This window comes from Myotis nattereri, assembly GCF_964212035.1.
Source record: "Myotis nattereri genome assembly, chromosome: 6".
NCBI lineage: Eukaryota > Metazoa > Chordata > Mammalia > Chiroptera > Vespertilionidae > Myotis > Myotis nattereri.
In genome coordinates, this window is record NC_138081.1 from 28,475,988 (window position 1) to 28,498,379 (window position 22,392).

The 22,392-nt window shown below is 36.7% G+C and overlaps 1 protein-coding gene across 10 annotated transcripts in view; it reads right to left on the reverse strand.

Moving 5' to 3' along the window:
• The window catches only part of KHDRBS2 (KH RNA binding domain containing, signal transduction associated 2), a 551,961-nt gene that overhangs the window by 449,003 nt on the left and 80,566 nt on the right, over window positions 1-22,392 (reverse strand). For all 10 annotated transcript variants that reach the window (XR_013996149.1, XR_013996150.1, XR_013996151.1 and 7 more), the window contains exon 2: window positions 20,980-21,107. Coding sequence is in view for 4 of the 10 variants with exons in the window: in XM_081094152.1 (XP_080950278.1) it covers window positions 20,980-21,107 (128 nt within the window). In the remaining 6 variants the exon portion in view is untranslated. The remainder of the gene's footprint in view (window positions 1-20,979; window positions 21,108-22,392) is intronic.

The window sequence follows — 22,392 nt, forward strand, 5'->3', positions numbered from 1 at the left end:
TCTTTTTGAAAAATAAACACTAGGGTTTCATCTAGATTTAAGATTTTTTTTTTTGTTTTCTTTCTTCAGTGATAATTACTTTAAAGTTTAAGTAAGAAAAAAATAATTCTAATGTTATAGAAAAGAAAAATGATATTTATTATTTTTAAATATTTATTGTTGAGAGTATTACAGATATCCTCCATTCTTCCCCCACCCCCCACTATCCCCCTCCACCCAGGTTCTGCCCTACCCAGGCTTTTACCACCCTATTGTCTATGTCCATAGGTAATGCATATATGCATATAAGTTATTTGGTTAATCTCTTCCTGCCCTCCGCCCCCTTCCCTCTGAAATTCTTCAGTCTGTTCCATGCATACAGCCCACATAGGGGGCACCTAGAGTGCCCAGCTCAGGTGACTGGGGCGGCTGAACCAATGGGCCCTAAAGAACATCTAATACACAAGGCCACTCTACCAAGTCAAGGATACATAGCAGCTCAACCTAATACATAGAAATAAACACAGGGAAGCAGCCAAAATGCAGAGACCAAGAAATGTGTCACAAATGAAAGAACAGAAGAAATCTCCAGAAAAATAACTAAATGAAATAGAAGCAAGCAAACTACTAGATACTGAGTTCGAAACAATGGTTATAAGGTTGTTCAAGGATCTTAATGAGAGCTTCAAGGATCTTTAGTGATACTTTCAAGAATCTTAGTGAGAATTTCAAAGACCTGAAAAAGGTCCACTCAGAAATTAAGCATACACTAACTGAAACAAAGAATAATTTACAGGATTCAACAGTAGAGTAGAGGACTCTGATAATCAAATCAACTATTTGGAATATGAGGAAGCAAAAAACACCCAATCAGAAGAGCAAAAAGATAAAAGAATCCAAAAATATGAAGATAGTGTAAGGAGCCCCTGGGACAACTTCAAGCATACCAACATTCACATTATGGGCATGCCAGAGGAGAAGAGAGAGAGAGCAAGATATTAAAAACCTATTGGAAGAAATAATGACAGAAAACTTTCCCTACCTGGTGAAAGAAATAGACTTACAAGGCCAAGAAGCACAGAGAGTCCCAAATAAAAGGAACCTGAAGAGGACCACACCAAGATGCATCATAATTAAAATGCCAAAGATTTAAGACAAAGAGAAAATCTTAAAAGTATCAAGAGAAAAGCAGTTAGTTACCTACAAGGAAACACCCATATGACTGTCAGCTGATTTCTCAAGAGAAACTTTGCAGGCCAGAAGAGAGTGGCAAGAAATATTCAAAGTGATGCATAACAAGGACCTACAAAGAAGATTACTTTACCTAGCAAAGCTATCATTTAGAATCGAAGGTCAGATAAAGAGTTTCACAGACAAGAAAAAAACTCCTTTAATCACCTCTAAACCAGTATTACATGAAATGTTGAAGAGTGTTCTTTAAGAAGCAGGGGAAGAGAAGGAGGAGGAGGAGGAGGAGGAGGAGGAGGAGGAGGAGGAGGAGGAGGAGGAGGAGGAGGAGGAGGAGGAGGAGGAGGGGGAGGAGAAGGAGGAGGAGGAGGAGGAGGAGGAGGAGGAGGAGGAGGAGAAAAAGAAGAAGAAGAAGAAGAAGAAGAAGAAGAAGAAGAAGAAGAAGAAGAAGAAGAAGAAGAAGAAGAAACATGAACAATAAAATGTCAATAAATACATATCTATCAACAATTGAATCTAAAAATCAAAATAAATGAACAAGAAATCTAATGAACAAAATAAACTGATGAATAAAATAGAACGAGAGGCATGGAAAAATGCTATTTAATCTTCTGCAGGCCTGTACTATCTATGATGGATGATAACACACATTTCGGAGACACAAGTTAATTAAACAAACTCTGTAAGAAGTTGCAGCAAGACATTCAAGATGTTGGGTGGTGAACTTAGTCCCTATTGGCACAAGAAGAAAAATGGTCCATACATGTGTGCATAAACACACACACACACACACACACACACACACACACACCCCTCAAATATTGCAGCATAAATAAAAAAAAATGTAAGTAGACCATCTAAACAAAGAATCAGCATCAGCACTGGTGTATAATTTAAAATAAGGATGGCATTAACATGCAGCAAAAAAGCAGTATCTGCAAAGAGATATATTTTATGCAGACAATTTTTATTATATAGAGAGACATATAAAGAAGAGAAACAGCTAATGTAAGTATGTGATCTGGAGTCAGATTTCTGGGTTTGAGACATATACCCAAATCTTGATAGCTATGTGATTAGTCAATATACTTTCCTTCTCTATGCCATACTGTCCTCATCTGTGAAAGAGGAATACTTATTATATGGGGCTATGTGATGCTTCATTGAGATAATACAATTAGATAGTACAATGCCTGGAATTCCATAAGAATTCACTAAATGCTAATTCTTATCCATATTAAGACTAATGGGTTAAATATGGGTTGATTCTCTTCCTTTTAAGAAAAGGCATTTATTTATTTACTTAATAATCTATTGACTCTCAGGAAAATATTTAATTGACATAAAAAAACTCCTCTTACTGTGATATATGGTTACTACTCAATCAGTTTACCCCAAAAGTTAAAGATGTAGAGTTTTTGTAGGAGACGGTCTAAAATATAATTAGAGATGAGGGATGGAAAATCCGTATTCAAATCTTGACCTGAGTAAATTCCTCTCTGCAGTTCATTTATCTCGTTGCCACCTGCTTGCTCCATGGAGACAGTGGCCATAAATTGGCACAGGCTGCTCTGTGGCTGTCACTCATATGCACACATTACTGAGGTAGGAATGACTGAGAAGTAACTTGTGCATGACAAGCACCCTCAGGGAACGTAACTCAGATCCGAAATAAACAAATTAATATCTTCATCCTGTTACAAGTTCTTTAAATTGCACATTTAGTTTCCATAAACACAGCAGGGTAAAGATTCAGGGTTCTGGATCCACCTGATAGCATCAAGGCTTTGGGTCATGTGAGGCTCACTAGTGATTATGTATGTGAATTTAGGGCTTGGAGAGGCAACTCTGGATTTTGAAACATTATTTCACAGTTTATAGCTTGCTCAATGGGATAAACATTAAACTTCACATTCTCAAGGATTAGCTTCACTCTCTTCCAAGTCTTAAATTCATTACCATAAATTAGGAATGAATTGCACAAGCATGAGAGAATAACCCGCTTAGTGTTTTAAATAGAACATTCTGCACAATCAAATTCCAAATCCACATTTGCTTGTGCAAATTTAATGCTGAGCAAATGATGAATGTTCTTAATGCCTGTATATTATAACATAAAATCTGATTATTAATAAAAATATATGTAAGTGTGAAGTCATATTTTTGAGGCCCATGCATACATCAAATAGCAAAAGAGCATTTTGTGCTGCATTGTGCTATGAAAACATAATGCATGGCCCTTAAAAATATAAGAAGTTTCAGCCTTTACATTGGGGGAAGGGGGAACAAAGTATGATAACTAAGCACAATGGCTCTCCCTTTTTAAAAGAATATGTGTTTAAAGAGAAATGATATAAATATTCATTCCAATATGTTTTGTTGTTGTTGAATTATTTTAAAGACTTGGAGAAAATAGTAAAAGATAATCAGTGATTTCTCCTAAGACCATGCTTATATAATGGTATGCTGGGAAAAGGGACAAGGATCTGAGAGCAGCTACAGTGAGACCCACTCAACCCTACTTGATGTCACCTTTTTCTTGTCCTCAAAACCCAACGAAGAACACTATTTTGCCACTTTTTTTTATTACCTGACATAATTATACTCAGTTCTCTTGAACCATGAGTGTAGGCTAAGGGAGATTATTTTGCTACCACTAGAAGTCCTCCACCCAGACTTTGACTAAAGCATCGAGAGAAAGATTTTACAGGCAACAATCTCACACATGGTTCATAGGCGATCTACTCTGTCATCTCCCCATCCACCTTCTCTGGAGTCACAAAACAGGCCTCTCTTAAGGAGCTTGGGGTACTAGAATGCTGGGCACAGGGTTTCTTTCTTTCAGTAGTGGAAGCTCTTTTATCACTGGGTTAATTATCTTCCTAGTAACTAGATTACAACACTTCCTGGACAAGACTAATGGGAGACGCAGGCAGAGGACGGGTGGCACATAACGAGGCTGCATGAGGAGTGATCAAAGAAGACTCCAGCACAAGTGAGTGCTGGGTCAGGAAAAGTAAGCATAGAGGTCAGATAAATATGCTTGGGCCCCAGGGACACAACAGCACCCAGGTGTCACTGGGATTCTGACTGTTCTCTGTTGATCTCTCCCTCTTCCATTCCTATGTTCTTCCGCTTGATTTAGTTTTAAACCTAGATTTGCATAGAAAAAAAAATGGAATAAAAAGCCCTGAAATTGTTTCATCAAAGTTACTTCATAGGACATCTTGCCAGATACTTTAAGAATATATTAAATTTTAATTAAAAACAGCAAATAATATAAGCCCCGATTTTTAGACTCTGTACTGAAAAAAGAAGGGTTCGAACTTGAATGCCCTCTCCCTCCCTGCTTCATTGCTAAGCTATTCATTTTCTTTAATGTGTGAACACTATTCAGATCACCTAAAACAACTGTGCTCCTATAAGTGTTTTAGAATGCACAGAATAAACTATTTCCAGATATGTCTTCCACAGTTTACAAAAATGCAAGAGCCCACAGAAGTCATTTGCAAGAAGGATAAAAATGGGGGTGAGGGAGCGGTAGTTTCTGCAGGGTCTTTCCGTTTTTGTGAAGACTGGAGAGCTCTGTCCCACAGGTGTGTGTTGGGGGAAATCCCATCATGATTTCAGAGCACAGAACAGGCTTATTCTCCTGACACGTGCAAAATATGGCTGTAGCAATTCATCTGTCTAGTTAGTTAGACAACATATTGTTTGGCAGCAGAATTTTGTATGTTAATTTAATGCATTTCCCCATACATTTCCCACAATGTAGTCAAAAGCAACTCTATACATACTAAAAAATAAAAAGTTCTTAGTAATGCCATCAACCCAATTATACTTGATAGCTTAGGTACAGAATTAGTGTGTAAAGAAGGTTTTAATAATTTCAAACCATCTGTGATACAAATATAAAAATGATAACCATGTGAAAAATATTTCCCGAGTTCCACTAAACTATGTGTTTTGTGTGTGTGTCTTGCACCATATTTTATATTTTTATCAACCAAGAAGTTACACTTTAAATAGTCAACCTCAGCCCTAACCGGTTTGGCTCAGTGGATAAAGTGTTGGCCTGTGGACTGAAGGGTACCAGGCTCGATTCCGGTCAAAGGCATGTACCTTGGTTGCGGGGACATCCCTAATAGAGGGTGTACAGGAGGCAACTGATCGATGTTTCTCTCTCATCGATGTTTCTAACTCTCTATCCCTCTCCCTTCCCCTCTGTAAAAAAAAATCAATAAAATATATTTTAAAATAATAATAATAAAAATAGTCAACCTCAGAGAGAATTTTGAAGATTACATTAAATCTTAAAAAAATTTCTTTGAATAGTTAAGTAAATTGAAGTAAAGCAAGTGGTAATGGGATACACGATTAAATGTCAGTGATAAAGTCAACTGTATGAAACTATAAAATCAAAAACTATTTCAAGATTTTGAAATTAGATTCTAAAAGGTAACTATAACTATCATTAGTATTCATAAATTTGAGGATTTTTTATTTGATAAAAATTAAAATGTGTATTGGCCATTTCAGAAATTAAATTTTCCTCATTAAAACTTTACCTTAAAAAATGAATCCTGATTTTTTGACCTAACATTAAGATTCTATTTGAATTGCAGTAAGGAAATACTCTTCCAAGTATTTTGTTAAATTCTACTGCTAAAGTCATACAATGAACAAATTATTAGAACATTTATTAGAGTTTTTAGTAGAAAAATCATTAGATTTTTCTAGTGCAGAGAGTTACTGTTCTAAACAGGTAATTTTGTAGATTTTTATGACACCATGGATTAATATTTTTTAATTAGGTTAAATATAATACCATACTCTAAAAAAGAAAATTAAATGAGGTATGCTAAACCCAACATGGATTATCATTCTAATTTCATATTACACAGCCAAGCATATGAGTGAAATAAAGTTAGTATCAGACAAGCGATAATAAAGAACTTTATGAAACTTTGATATTTGTTGGATAGTTCTGGAATGATTAAAAAAATACCCAACTAACTAAAACAGAGAATATTTTGCTCTCAGTTAGTACATGCAATTAAAAAATAAACCAACAGCAACATCAATTTCTATCTCAAGAGATGTGTCTTCAAATGAGAACATAAGAAATAAGCAAAAAGTACTGTAGTGGTAGGTACTCATATGGTTTAACACAAAGCAGTACATAATAAGTCAAAAAACAAATATGTAAAAATATAATACCAACATGGTTTATATAAACTTACTCATTTCAAAATGTAATATTATATGTATAATATTTATTCTCTAATTTATGAAATTTCACAAATTTCAATTTTAAATTCCCAACATTAAAACAAGGACGTGGAGTATACATGGCCTCTTTTGAAATGTTTTTAAGTAAATAGGGATAACAAAAGTGTGGTGAATGCTGGGGGGGGGAGGGGAGTGGGAGTTGGTGGGGTAGAGTTGGAGGAGGGTATAAGAGGATAAATGGTGGTGGATGGAGACTTGATTTGGGGTGGTTAATACACAATACAGTGTACAGATGATGAGTTGTGCACCTGAAACCTGTATAATTTTGTTAACCAGTGTCACACCAATAAATTCAATAAAAATGAAAAATAAAAAATAAATAAGGATGAAATTTAGCTTATAAAAATACTATAATTATAGAAGATAGCATTCATGCCTAAACTTTATTCTTTTCTTTAGTCTTAATTCATTATGAAATGTCCATGGGACTGAACAGTGTAATGATCTGTTTCTAAATTTCCTTCTGTGTATAGTACTTACTCCACAGAGATATTAAGTGGACTAAATTAGGTAATAATATAAATCACAGAAAAAATGCCTAATACATAATAGTCAACAAATAAAAGACTTTTTACTGCCAATATCATCATCACCACCTTTCATTTATTTTATCCCTATTTTTATTAATGTCTTAATTGTTCTCCCTTTGAGGAACTAATTACAACTATCACACATACAGAATCTGGCACAAAAATGTGCTTCCCAGCCAAAAAGAGTGTGACTAAGTGAAAAAAATAATAATATTTACTTAGTGATTATTCTCATGCAAGCTACAGTATGTGCCGTTATGTATCATGCCAAGTATGTACATATATTCTCTGCATTCCTGATGAAACTTCATGGCATGCCATTATATTCATGTTGCAGCTGAAAAAACACTGAGGATGAAGTTGTTTACAGAGCTCACCACTGTCATCCTTGAATGAAAGCAGAGCTGTGACTTAAGTCTCAAGTTCAAAATGCTATTATTTTCCCATTATATTATACTGTGCCTTCATAGCTCTTTTGCATCTCAAGAAACTCTCTATCTTAGTATATTCTTACGGATTTCTTTCCAGAACATAGAAACTCTATAGGAGAAGAGGCCAGACTAAAAATTACCTAGTTCCAAAAGCATCCATATAAATTAAGGGTTCTCTACTGAGAGGACTTGACAGTAGTAGCAAACATTACCATGATCTTACTCCTCTGCTCCACTCAACCCTACATCTGAAACAATACCCTTTCTCTCTTTCTCCTTTCTGCTGTTTTTCGAAAAAGGTCAATCATTCTATTTCCTTGCCTCCTTTTCAGGTCTTAGCTTTTAAACTTTAAAGACAATTGTTAAAGACAATCTGCCTTCAGGCTTTTATGTAAACTAACACCATACTGATCCATTCTGGTTGAAGCCATGTTAGAACAGTAGTTTAAGTGTACTATAGGTCTTTCTGGGACCAGTGAAATCAACTTTTCCATTTTTACATTTACAAGTTGGAGACAAAGTGACTGCCATATAGACCCAATAAATTATCTCCTGGATGACCGAAATAATTAACTGAAATTAATATTCAGAATGAAAATAAGGAGGGCTTCATAAGGCTCTTTGTAAAAGGTCAAATGATGTTCAATATACTGCACTTACTAAAAATGGATAATTATATAATAAAAACTTTAACATGATATTCAGAAATGAGTTGAAAGTAATTTCTGAGTTAACCTTTTAATATCATTTTAATTAGAAAATTTGGTTAAACCAAGTAACCGATTATGTAGGCATTAGAATTGAATGACATTTTCACTGTAATTTCTTTTTGCAGTACTTGGACTCTCTGCCAAGATTAGCATAGCATCAGGGCTTCAATGAGAACAGTAATGCTGGGGTCTCTTTCAGAGGACCTGTGATGTCACTGCTGCAACTGTGATAGGTCCCCTGGAAATTCTGTAAGAAGAGGCAAGAGGTAAGAATCAGTAGATCCTTGTTCTAGATCCAATGTACAGTAACTGCATTTCTTTCCCCAAGAGTGTCTGGAGAAGAGGCTATATAAAATTATCTTCTATTCATTCAGGAAATATTTATTAACCACCTACCAAGTGCTAAGCATTGTTCTAGATCAGTGGTTCTCAACCTTGGCTACACATTAGAATCACCTGGGAATCTTTTTAAAATCCTGATTTCTGTGCCTCATCCTCCAGAAATTCTGTTTCTTTGTTATGGGGTGGGGTCACAACACTACTAACAAAGAAACAGAATTTCCGGAGGATGAGGCACAGAAATCAGGATTTTAAAAAAGATTCCCAGGTGATTCTAATGTGCAGCCAAGGTTGAGAACCACTGTTCTAGATGATTGGGATTCATAACTAACCGAGAAAGGCAAAGAGACTTGGCATTTTGAAATTTACATTCTAGTATGGAAAACCATAAAAATAGCAAATAAGTATATTGCAAATTATGTTAAAAGGTGCTACATTCTATGGGGGGAAACACAACAACACGTGATGGTGAGTACTTGGATAGGGATAGAGGAAGGCATGTATAGAAGCAGAAAGATGAGTTAAGAGGCTATCACAGTAATTCAAGTAAAAAAAGATGATGACTTAGGCCAGGGTAATAGCAGTAAAGATTATGGGAGCTATCTGATTTGAAGAAAGGAATACCAGGTTTGCCTGGCAAATTGGATAGAATGTGTAGAAGAAAGAGAGGAGTCAAGGAGGAGTTCATCATTTCTGACCTGACCAAGTAAAAGGATGCTATTGCCAATAACTGAGACAGGTAGACTACAAGTGAAGGGCATTGGGGGTAAGAAAAATAATGGTTGATTCTGAGATGTCTAGACATCTGTGAGGTGATGTTGAGTAGGCAGTTCCATATCTAAGTCTTGGAGAGAGGTTTTGGCCAGAATCATGCCATGGGCAAGATGACCGAGAGGTTGTAGATAGAGAATGGGCACCGACAGATAACTCCTGGGGAACTTCAACAATAAGAAGTTGTGTGGAAGAGGAGAAACCAGGAGAAGAGGATGAGAAATGAAATAAATTTTACAACAGGAGATAAAAATAAATTGTGGTGTCCAGAAGCCAAATGAAGACGACGTATCAATGATAGTTCAAGTAAGACCACGGTTCAAGTAAGTTCTTTAGTGATGCAGAAAGCAGAACCAGGTCCACTGTCAACTTACAGGGATAAAGGTTTTACTTCAATGAGAAAAAAAATGAACAGCAATACTGCTCAATATTACATCCAGCTGTTTCATAATACAGCAAATTTTCTTTTTAATCACTAGAGGTATTCATAGACAGGCTGATGAGTATCGCAGATCTTGTAAAAATGATTCCTGAATTGGGTAGAAGATTAGACTGTACGACCTATGAGATACACTCCAACTAATGAGTCTATTATTTCTGCCTCGCTTAACACCAGAGGAGAAATACATCTGCTTTTCCATCTGTGGGCCTTAGTAGTCTGCGTTCAGAATTATCTCAATGCCTCTTCATATAAAAGAAAGTGAATTATAACAATGGTTTAATGCAAAGAGGAGAGGCTGTGGGGCAAAACAGACCTGAACTGCAATGTTAACACTATCAATGATACAATGTGTGGCTTTAGAAAATTTCCTTAAATATTTTTAAAGCTTAGTAGCTTCAGAATTCTCACCACCAGTGTTCTTGAAGGAATAGAACAGTAGCTCACTGTGCTTTCTCAGTGTTTGACATAGTGGGCACTCACAGAAGCCCTAACTGTCTAAGTGTGAGGTCCCAGATTGAAAGACTTATTTTATGATGTTTTAAAGTTAGCTGTTTCTCTAAACTGGAGTTTTAGACTACACTCTTCATTTAAGCATATCCTATATAATAAAAGAGAAACATGCAAATTAACCATCCCTCCGCTACACTCACCAGCCAATCGGAGTGAGTATGCAAATTATTCTGACAAAGATGGCGGGCCTGTGGGCAGCGCGCATGTGCACAGGCTCCGAGAGGCTGGGTGCAGGCATCCCGCCCCACCCCACCCTGGCTGGGGCACGTGGGCAGCGAGCACAGGGGGCAGGCATCCCGCCCTGCCCCGCCCTGGCTGATTCCGGCCAGTGGGCAGTGTGCACAGGGGCAGAGCGGCCGGGGTTGGGCAGGGACGCCTGGCTTCCACTCCACTCCCATCACTCCGGGCAGGTGAGCAGTGCATGCCAGTGTCCCGCCCTGCCCAGGCCCTCTGGGTCTGTGGGCTGCACAAGGAGAGCCTCTGGGCAAAGGAGGTGGGCTGGCGGAGAGCGGTCTATACTCCCTACATGGCTACCGTGGCAGCTGTGAGCACACCAAGCGGAGCCTGGGGGCCGAGTTGAAGTAGTGCCTGCAGGCCATCAGTGCCCAGGAGTGCCTGCTCAAGTCCTGCCTTGGGTCCTAGTGCACTCCTGCCAGGCAGCGAGCGGGTGACAGGGCGTGCTTTTCTGAGTTAATGAGAGAAAACATTGATTCTCCCGCTGCCCGTAAAGGTGGAAAAGTGGGGAGACATGCAGGGAGTGAGCGAGGTTCCCTGTCTGGGGGTTCCAAATCCGCTGTTAGTTCCTTTCACCGCTGACTAGAGATATACAGGGTGTCCCCCCCAAAATGTATACACACTTTGAATACTAATTCCAAAGGGTTTAAGCATGAAAAGAAACAACAATGGAGCTGTCATCTGTTAAAAGTGAGGGCACAACAGGCAGTTGGACATTCCCCGAGGGGTCCCAGATTGGAGAGGGTGCAGGCCAGACTGAGGGGCCCCCTTCCCCCCCACCCGAGTGCACGAATTTTGTGCAAAGGGCTACTAGTTTACTCATAAACCAAAAATAGAAGTGTATGATATTTTATAAAGAAAAAATTTTCACCTGGTTTTTAAGTTCATAACAGATTTTGAGGAGTCATACTTTGGGTTACATTTTGTACTGGATGTTTGAAGATGCTATTTCCTTACATAATAATAGCAAAATCATACAGTGTAATGAGGCAAAGACAACAAGCTGTGAATTCAGAGTGGCTGGATATGATCCTGAATTGGTCATTTCCTAGTTACGGGATTTTGGCAAGTCAGCTCTTAGAGACTTAGTTTCTTTTTCTGTATAATGGGAAGGATAGAGAGCTAGTGTGGCTCAGTAGTTGAAGTCATGGTTCAATACCTGGTTAGGGCACATGCCTGAGTTGCAGGCTCGATCTCCAATGTGGGCTGTGCAGGAGGCAGCCCATCACTAATTAGCCCAACTAATTTTCTCTATTTTAAATGTTTTCAATAGACCAAACAATTTTTAAAATATGATTATTACTAGAAAAATACCTGTTAATAATAATTCAAATAGCACAAAAGTGCCTGTAACAGAAAAGAAACCTTTCCTTTTACTTATATCTATCTGTTTTCCTATCATTTACCTACCATTCTAACACACACACACACACACACACACACACACACGGGTGCGCGAGCATATATATATATATATATATATATATATATATATATATATATATATATATATGAAAGCCTAAGCAACCTTATGACCAAATTACTGGAATGACTGGTAGACCAGTCACTATGACGCACACTGACCACCAGGGGGCAGATGCTCAATGCAGGAGCTGCCCTCTGATGGTCAGTGCACTCCCACAGCTAACCTCCCACAGCCAGCCAACCACCCCCGGTCCCTCCCCCGACCGGCAAACCCTGTGCACAAATTTTGTGCACCGGGCCTCTACTAAATATATAAATTCGAAAATAAATCAACTGCTTCCAAGTCTGTACCTTTGAAATTTTCATTGATTTTGTAAAATTGTTCCCCAAAATGGTTGAATCTCAGTGCTCTGATGAACAGGTTATGAAGTGAAGTATATTTTTGCCCATACACTAACTATATTATTGGTTATTATCAACCTTTTTTGTCAGTCTGATAAAGAATAGAAGCATTACATATTCATCTTAACTTGCAGTTTTCTAAATGAAGTGCAAGTTTTGTTTTGTTTTCCTTTTCTATTTGCTTTCAACAGTATATGTGTAAAAACTATCTGGTGATATCACTGGTTTCTTGTTTAATTTATAAAATTGGGTCCATTACATATAAAGCAAATGATCATTCTGTCATGTGTTTCAAATATTACTCAAACAGTCACACCAGTTTGGCACTTTTTGTGCCTTTGGGTTTTGGTTGTCATCATCATTTTTACTTGTACTGGAGTTTCAATTTTATGTTGTGAAATGTTTTAATAACTTACGTATGACTTCAGAATTTTCCATCTTTCTTAGAAATGCTCTGCCTCAATTAAATATTATAACATAAATTTATTTTAAATATATAATTCAGTGTTAATAAGTACTTTCACAATGTTGAGCAACCACTACCACATTTATTTCCAGAAACTTTTCATCATCCCAAACAAAAGTCTATAGCCATTAAACAATAACTCTCCATTCCTCTCTCTCCAAAGTCCCTGGTAACCTCTATTTCACTTTCTGTGTCTATAAAATTGTTCTATGTACCTCATGTAAGTGGAATAATACAATATTTGTCCTTTTGTGTCTGGCTTATTTTGGTTAGCACAATGTTTTCAATGATAATCCATGTTGTAGTATGTATCTGAATTACATTGCTCTTTAAGGCTTAATAATATTCCATTGCACCGATATATCACATTTTATATATCCATTCATCTGTTGAGAATATTTGGATTGTTTCTACTCTTTGGCTATTGTGAATAGTGATGCTCTGAACACTAGTGAACATTTGGTAATATTTTAAAATTTTTTGCATGGATATTAATAATGAGAGTTTGGTAGTGTTTTATTTGGGTGAGACACTTGTGAAACCCACATATTTTTTAAGGAAATTACTTACAAAATGATAGAAATACAAATGTTATAGACATTTCTTTTAAACATTACTTAAAATTAAAAAAAACATAAAATTCACATTCATTCACAACTTTTCTACATAGATTAAATTTCTTTCAAAAGTTAGGTGTAGTAAGGTCATAATTTAATAATGCAAGTACCATTAACCCTTACCTGCAGGTTTCGAGGGGATGCATTAATGTATATTTCCTGTATCTTTCTAGAGAGTTTGTTTTTCTGTTAATCTCAAGATATTAACATATAACTACTTGAATTTATATAGAATTCACTTGTTTCTACATGTCAATAAGTCCTTCAAATTTAACAATAATTTAGGAATCCATTCAATTGGTAACATTTTGCCTCTTGATCCTAAAAGTGATATTTCTTCTCTAGTCTCTTAAAGATTTATGTCAAAGCCACTTCTACTGTAACATCAAAAGGAATGAAAGAGCCATCTGTGCTCTAATGCGTGCAGAGAAACTTACTTAAGTTTATTAAACAAACAAACACATGATGAAACAAGCAAATAATGAATGGCAAGATTACAGACTGGGATGTGAGGTGGAAGATCTTTAGCCACTCAAGGAACCCTTGAGTAAAGATATAGGTGTGGACATTTCAACAGGGATTTGCAATTTCATGATCCTTTGAAGTAGTTTTTAGCTTTTCAGTTGAGAATGAAAGTGAAATGACCTCACAAGATGGGTAAAACCCATTAAAACAGACATAGAAAAGAAGGACAGATTATTTCAAGAAGTATGAGGACATATATATTTTGTGAGGAAGTGGCTGAGCCCATAAAAAAGAGGATGTGGAGAGAAGCATATATAAACCAGAATTAGAAATCCATAGGTCAATGTGAGATAGAGACAAAAAAATTAAGTTCTCAAAGGAAAAATAATATTGAAATACATGGGATGAGCATTAATTACAAGAAAGTCATCAGAAAAGACAATATCACTGCAAATATCTAAATTTTGCTAGAAAATAGGGTTATTCCAGATATCATTCTACTGGAAAGAATAGAGTCCACAAGCACTTTGGTTTTTGTTATAGGAAATGTAAATCTGAGTGTCATTATTTCCTCAATTATTTTTTTCCTTTTTATTGAAATTATTTGGGTGACACTGGTTAACAAAATTATACAGGTTTCAGGTGTACAATTCTATATCATCTGTACACTGTATTGTATGTTCATCAACCCAAGACAAGTCTCCATCCATTACTGTTTATTCACCCTATACCCTCCTCCATCCTACCTCCCCGCAATCACCATATGGTTGTCAGTGTCCATAAGTTTAATTTAAATTCATAGGTGAGGGACTAGGAAACTGATATAAATGAAACTGAAATCATAAATCTCATCGAATTATTTCTTCCGTTTCCTTTAGAAAATCAAAAGTGATGCTATGCAATGGTCTCTGTCTAGTAAAGATGAAATGGGTTTAAGATGTAAACTACAGAGTGGGTTTGGGATAACCACCTTGCTTAGAAAAATAGAGAGGTGTTTCTACCTCTAGTTATATTGGCTTTGAAATGTGGTCATAGTTTCCTCGGTTAGTACCCCTCATCTCCATAACCTACCCTTAAATGATCTGATAGTTACTTATAAAGTCAGAAAAAATATCACTAATCAAGGACTTGGACTTACATTTTCATTTTTCAAAGTGTAAAGAAGGAAACAGTTCTGTGGTATGACAGGCTTGGTTGTGGAACTGCTTCCAACCAAGCAAGGAAGGCAGGCCCTCTCTCTGGGACTGCGCAGAGTAAGATGAAATATAGAGCAAGTGTGATGCTTTTGAACATATTTTAGAACTTTAATTTTCTGCATTAATCTACATAAGGAATTGATTTGCAAAGCAGCACAGGGGAACATGGCTGCGTTTGATCTTAAAAAGGGCCACATTTGGAGCCGATTTATACTCCTGGCAATCTACTGCTTTAAAATGTTGGCAGTGACTCAAGGAGAGAAATGAAAAGTGGGCCTTGGGGCAAATTTAATTTAGAGAAGTTCTGATGTATTTCAGAGAATTCTGTAGGCAACATCAAAAAGATATTTTTAAAAGACACTGAGAGCCTGAAATATAGAGAGGTAGAGTAGCAAACGACAAGTAGATCTCTCCCAGCAAGTACACCTTCCTATCCTCTCATGCTCTCTCAACTTGCCCACACTTGATAGGCACTCCTATTGCATATCTAGCAGTAACAAACATAATATAGCTTTGGCCATTTATGTCCATCTTTGTTTCTTTTTTTTTAAAATATATTTCTTTATTGATTTCAGAGAGGAAGGGAGAAGGAGAGAGAGATAGAAATATCAATGATGAGAGGGAATCACTGATTGGCTGCCTCCCGCACACCCCCCACTGGGGACGTAGCCCACAACCCAGGCATGTACCCTTAGCCGGAATCGAACCTGGGACCCCTCAGTCCGCAGGCTGATGCTCTATCCTCTGAGCCAAGCTGGCCAGGGCCATCTTTGTTTCTTAGGTCCGGTAAGGCACTTGTTTGTTGAGGGCCAGGAAACTGTAGTATTATTCTCCTTCTTCCAAGCATGAATGTTGTCCTCAGCAATACCAAATATATACCCCACACTACGGTTTTATTCTGTTTTGCAAATGTAATAGCTTGGCACTAAATCATAATCAACACTAAATCATAATGCAACCTTTGGAAATATCTTAAACAGCGATTAAATTCAATATGCATATTTCCAATACTACAAACAACTTGACATATGAAGCCATGACCAAGTTTACATGTGCCACTTTACAGACCAAAACAATGAGTTTTGACCACTGCTTGCCTGATAAAGATGCAAAATTACTTTGATTATAATATGCATACCAGTTAGAGATGTTAAAATTAAAAAAACACAATAAAAATATATTGACTATAAAATATAATACATGTGAACTTGGGGGAAAAGAGACAATGTTAAGGATGGTGAGTTTTCTGCTTGAATCTCTTAGGATTAGAGAACAACATATTGCCACATTATACCTCCTTGGAGACTTGACTATCCAGGAATAATTTCTCTGATTCTAATACATTTGGAAATGCAAACAATAGATGTACAAGGTCTATTTCTTTACAAACAAAAATTTGTTACAAACAAAAATATTAAAATCAAGTAAGAAAACCTATTTTTTAAAAATAATTTAATAATGGGGCATATTTTCTCTAAGTTATGCGATTAAACATAAAGCATTAGAGCTATACAAATCATTCTTAATCCTATATGATAAAAGAGAAACATGAAAATTAACCATCACTCCACTACATGCAAGCCACACCCACAAGCCATGCCCACAAGCCAAACAGGAGTGAGTATGCAAATTAAACCAACTAAGATGGCGGTGGCCACAGAGTTGGAGCGAGCAGGAGGCTTGGGTTTCCCCAGCGATGGAGGAAGCCAAGCTTCCCGCCTGCCCTGGCTGGCCCTGGGCTCTGCTCAAGGCTACAAAGTTTCAATTAGCGAAGATGAATAAATACAAGAAAAAAAAGAAAAAAAGGAGAGACTGGGAGCTTGGGTAGCCAGGGGGTGTGGCCAGCCTGAAAACGGCCATCAGCCCCTCACCTAGGATGGCCAGGCAATCTAATGGGACTCCACCAACCTGAAAGGGCTGTGGGCAGCCTGAAAACGGCCCTCAGCCCCTCACCCAGGCTGGCCAGGCACCCCAGCGGGACCCCCACCCTGATCCGGGACACCCTTCAGGGCAAACCAGCCAGCCCCCACCTGTGCACCAGGCCTCTATCCTACATAATAAAGGGTAATATGCAAATTGATCCTAACAGCAGAATGACTGGGAATGACTGGTCACTATGACACACACTGATCACCAGGGGCAGATGCTCAATGCAGGAGCTGCCCCTGGTGGTCAGTGCGTTCCCACAGGGGGAGCTGTGCTCAGCCACAAGCCAGGCTGATGGCTGCCAGAACAGCAGTGGTGGTGGGAGCCTCTCCTGCCTCCTCAGCAGTGCTAAGGATATGCAACTGCAGCTTAGGCCTGCTCCCTGCTGGCAAGTGGACATCCCCTGAGGACTCCTGGGCTGCCACAGGGATGTCGGACTGACAGCTTAGTCCCGATCCCACAGGGAGCAGGCCTAAGCCTGCAGGTGGACATCCCCTGAGGGGTCCCAGACTGTGAGAGGGCACAGGGCGGGCTGAGGGACACAAATTTTTGTGCACCAGGCCTCTAGCATAGTATAAGACCATCCTTATATGTTAAATAATTTTAAATCTTAAACTTCTTTCCATTCCATTTATTAGTTAATTAAGTCAGCAAATTAACTAGGAATTGAGCACTAACTGAAAGAAAATCTATCTGGATAGGTCATATAGTAAAGTCAGGATAAAGTCATTTCCTCAAGAACCCCCATAGTTATTTATTGCCCTTTGTTGGAAAGGACTGTGTCAGGACCACATTAATTAGCACTTCAAATAGACAGCAGGCATCAAGGGCAAAGATGGCTCTGAAAGAAGTTATCAAAAATAGATCTGTTTTCAATAAATCCCCAGAAGGATAAATACCTTTTTATTATAAACATTAAACTTTAAAGCCATAAATACTGGTGTGCTCTTCTCAGCAGTTCACAGTATCATCCACAACACATATTTTATAGCTCACAAATATACATCAACTAAGGCTCAAGTTTAGTGTTCATATCTTAATTCAACCCCACTGATACTTTTGTGAGAAGCAGGCAAACATCACTCAGTAGGAGAGAATTAGCACTTTTGAAATAAAATATGGTTTTTCAAAAGATTTATTTTAATATTATTATCATATAGTAAACAAGTAAATGAAAACAAATGTAGGTCAACTTAGACAATTCTGTTCTGTTTCTCAGTACTTATTTCCTGTAAAAACTCTAATAAGAGTTCTCTTGCCGAGACCGGTTTGGCTCAGTGGATAGAGCGTCGGCCTGCGGACTGAAAGGTCCCCTGTTCGATTCCGGTCAAGGGCATGTACCTGGGTTGCGGGCACATCCCCAGTAGGAGATGTGCAGGAGGCGGCTGATCGATGTTTCTCTCTCATCGATGTTTCTAACTCTCTATCTCTCTCCCTTCCTCTCTGTAAAAAATCAATAAAAAATATATTAAAAAAAAAAGAAATACTTATAAAAAAAAAAGAGTTCTCTTATGTGTGATAACTAGATATATGAAATGCACAGTCTTTTAAAAAATAATGCAGGGATTTGGCATTCTATTCATCAATTCAAATGGTAATTTTTCTAAAGCATAAACTGAGATTTGATAATATGACATAAAGCTATTAATTACTAGGACCTATAGTTTTTTCATTCTTCCATATTTTACATGAAAAAGTAACACAACTATGTGAGCATTATTAGTCAAATTAAAAATGTAATGGCTCACAAAAACTGAGGAATCTATCTATATAAAAGCCTAAGCGACCTTTATGACTGAAGACCAGAATGACCGGTTGACCTGTCACTATGAGGTGCACTGACCACCAGGGGGCATACACTCAATGCAGGAGCTGCCCTCTGGTGGTCAGTGTGCTCCCACAGCCAACCTCCCACGGCCAGCCAACCTCTGTGGCCCCTCTCCCTGGCTGGCTGGCCCGAATCACCCCAATTGAAACATCCTGTGGCCCCTCACCCCCACCAGCCAGCCAACCTCCTGCGGCCCCATCCCCCAGCCAGCCAACCTCCCACAGAACCAACCCCCCACCCCCCTCCTACCGGCTCCAATCAGGACTGGATGAGATACCCCAATCGGCACCAATCACTGACCAGGCCAAGGGATCCCGCCTGTGCACGAATTCATGCACTGGGCCTCTAGTCTAAATCAACAGCAATCTCTCTAAGTATCTCCATGTATATCAAAGCTATGTCTTTGAACAATTCATAACCTCCCAGGTACCTCATCCAAAATGAAAGTTTTATGTATTCTGTGATTTTCAAATTTAGTCCCAGCTTAAGGATTCTGTGATTCTAAAGGTATAATAATTTGCTTCTGAGATAAATTATAAAAGTAAATCTCAAAAATTAGATGCCACAAAATACTTTATATTCAATAATAGTCTGATAAGTTTACATGATAGATGATTTCTAGAATTAGTGGAATTATCACATTATAAGGTATAAAATGTTGAATCACTATGTTGTACACCTGAAACTAATATAACCTATATAAGATTCATATCAACTATTTGTAAATTTTAAAAATTGAAAAATATTGTTCCAATATTAATTACTATGACTAAAATAAACTATTTTAATAGTCAGCATAAAATCACAGATACTGTCACATGCAGAGCAATCTGAGCTTGACATGCCTTCTACTACTTGACAACCTAATTTGGTCAAAGATATAAAGCTGAATTTTATTCAGAAGCAGACATTGAGTTTTTCACTGACTTTTTCATGTCCAGCGAATAGACAAGTGTTATTCTGAGAAACAGTATCAAGTTATATAATATTTAAGTGTATGATTTAAAGAAAAATCCTTGCACTCTAGACTATAATTACCTTGCACTCTAGACTATAATTACCCAATGGGGTAATTATGTTCTTTAATAAAAGATACAATTTTCTTAATACCCCCTATTTCTACCATATTTAATTATTATGTAAAAGTTTTCATTTATGTTGCTGACTTCTCAATTTAATATTTATTAAAACGTGATTATAAAGTAAATCTAATATAATTTAATGTGAAAGTATATCTATTGAATGCACCTTTCTTGCAATTTAGCTAAAAAAAAAAAAAAAAAAAAAAGGAAGAAACAGACAAAAACTAAAAAATTTCATGCCTGAAAACTTCATTTGAAAGTTAAATTTCATGGTTTGGTAGACTGCAACAGTTTTATCCCTGTTTGAAATAATTATAAACATAACATTCCACTTAATTATATTTACTATAATGTATCACATTAGAAGGCAATTGATAAACTATAGCATCTATTTCTATAATCTTTATTACTAGAATAATTACATGGTCCTTGCTTCAGATTCACTCTTCAGAAAGTAAATTACCAGCTTGAATATTTGAGTTTCCATTTGTGGGTTACTTAACGCATTTTAAAATAATAAAAACCTCTCTTTACCCATTGGAATTTATGAATATAACAATGAAATCATGCCATTGGTTGATATATTTTATAATCCTGAATTTGGTGATTTAAACCTCATATGACAAAACGTCTAGTAAAAAGTACTTGGAAGAGAACAATATCATAATTATTTCTATGTAGTCTCCTGATTACGGAAGATTGATGGTTATAATCCAAGGATCTAATAAAGACTCTATTGCATCCCTGTATAAAATAATTTCCTTCTGATTGGCAAATGTTACATATTTAGTACCATTCTAAATTCCACTCCTTTTTATAATAAGAATATACATTTTAACATGACCCAAAACATAATCAAGTGAGTGTACATATTTAAACACTGAACCACTAACATGTTAAATAAATTATTAAAATATCTAATGCTGTTTCCCACATTCACAGAACAAAAATGCTATCGGCTTCAGCTGACAATTATTCTCATCATGGTCCTTTTAAAAGTTTTCCTTTCTCTATATCAGAATCATATATTTGTGTACACCAATATAATGAAACTTTAAATATTTAGTTTATAAAAGTCAGTGAATAAAATATCCTCTTGTTTTATTTTTTCTGAATTTTATGAGACCAAAGCATGCAATGCAGTACCTTTGGATATTGTTTCACAGGGATCAATACCCTTTCTGAGAGCTTTATGTTTTTGTTGCTGATAACATCAAGATATTTCTTTTCTTCATCATCCTTTTTTCCATCAGAACCTTGGAATTTTTCAATTTCTGAAAGAAAAAAAATCACAAGAAAACAACAATAAGTGAAATGGGAAGCCACTGTAAAATATGATGGTTGTTATTACTTCCCTTCTTGAGACTGTGAAGAATCTTGATAAAAGGGCTGAAACAGCATCATGTTAACAGCTACATGAATGCTGCAACTGATGTAAAAGGACCCCTGCCAATCAAAACTAAAATGGGGTAACTGAAGATCTGTCTTCTATGAATTAATAACTTCCCTAGAAGCAATGGGTAGAATGAAATATACTTTGAAATTATATGTTTTATTTTTACTTAGAATTACTCCTGAGAAAAAAGTAACTGAAAATAGTAATTATCCATTATCTAAGATAGGGTAGTAAAGATAAATAGCATGTTATTTTATATTCTAATCAAACTTAAAGGCAATTACCAAGGAGATCACAGAAAAGTCACATAAAGGATTAAATATGTAAATACTATCATTCACATCCATCATCCTGAAATTGTCTGCATGTTTAAGAGGAATTACTAATTTTGCCCTATGGAATGTTCCCAAAATGAATATTTTTGAGCAAATGTACACGATTTATACATTGTTTCTTTTAAAAATGAATGTATTCCACAAAAACTTTTAAACCTCTACTGTGGGTATCACAGCTAGAACAGAAAACAAGAAAATGTGTCTGCTTTTATGAAATCTATGCTCTGATAGGACAAATGAACAATTAGAAAATGAATATATGTACACATGCATATGTATATATGGGCATAAAGAATAAATACAACAAAGCTATTAAAAATATAAAGGAAAGTTAAGTCAAGGAGTGGGGTTATTACTTTAGATTTATAGGGTGAGATGAGCAGAACCCTAAATAATGAGAAAAATAAAGTCAGGAGAGATTGAGAAATCAAGTTTTATAGTCGGCTGGAGAAACAGCCTGACATACTCTGAGGAAAGATTATGTAAGACCTTGTACAAGTGAGATTTTCTGCTTTTTATTGTGAATAATGGAAAGCCATTGGGTGGTTTTGGTAAAGGAAGGAGGAAGCCATACTTGATTTTTACTTGTAAAGATAACACCAGATGTAATATGCAAAACCCATCATAGCCAGGAGCAAGCAATCAAGAAAACCAACTTTTATTTGTCTAGCTGAGAAATGATGGTGAATTATTCTAAAATAATAGAAATGAAATGGTGAGAAGAATGTATATAGCTAGAATCACTTCATAGAATTCACTATGTAAAATCACTGTTTTGAAGAATTCTTGGAAAATTCATTTCCCTTATTTATTTTATGATTATTGGAC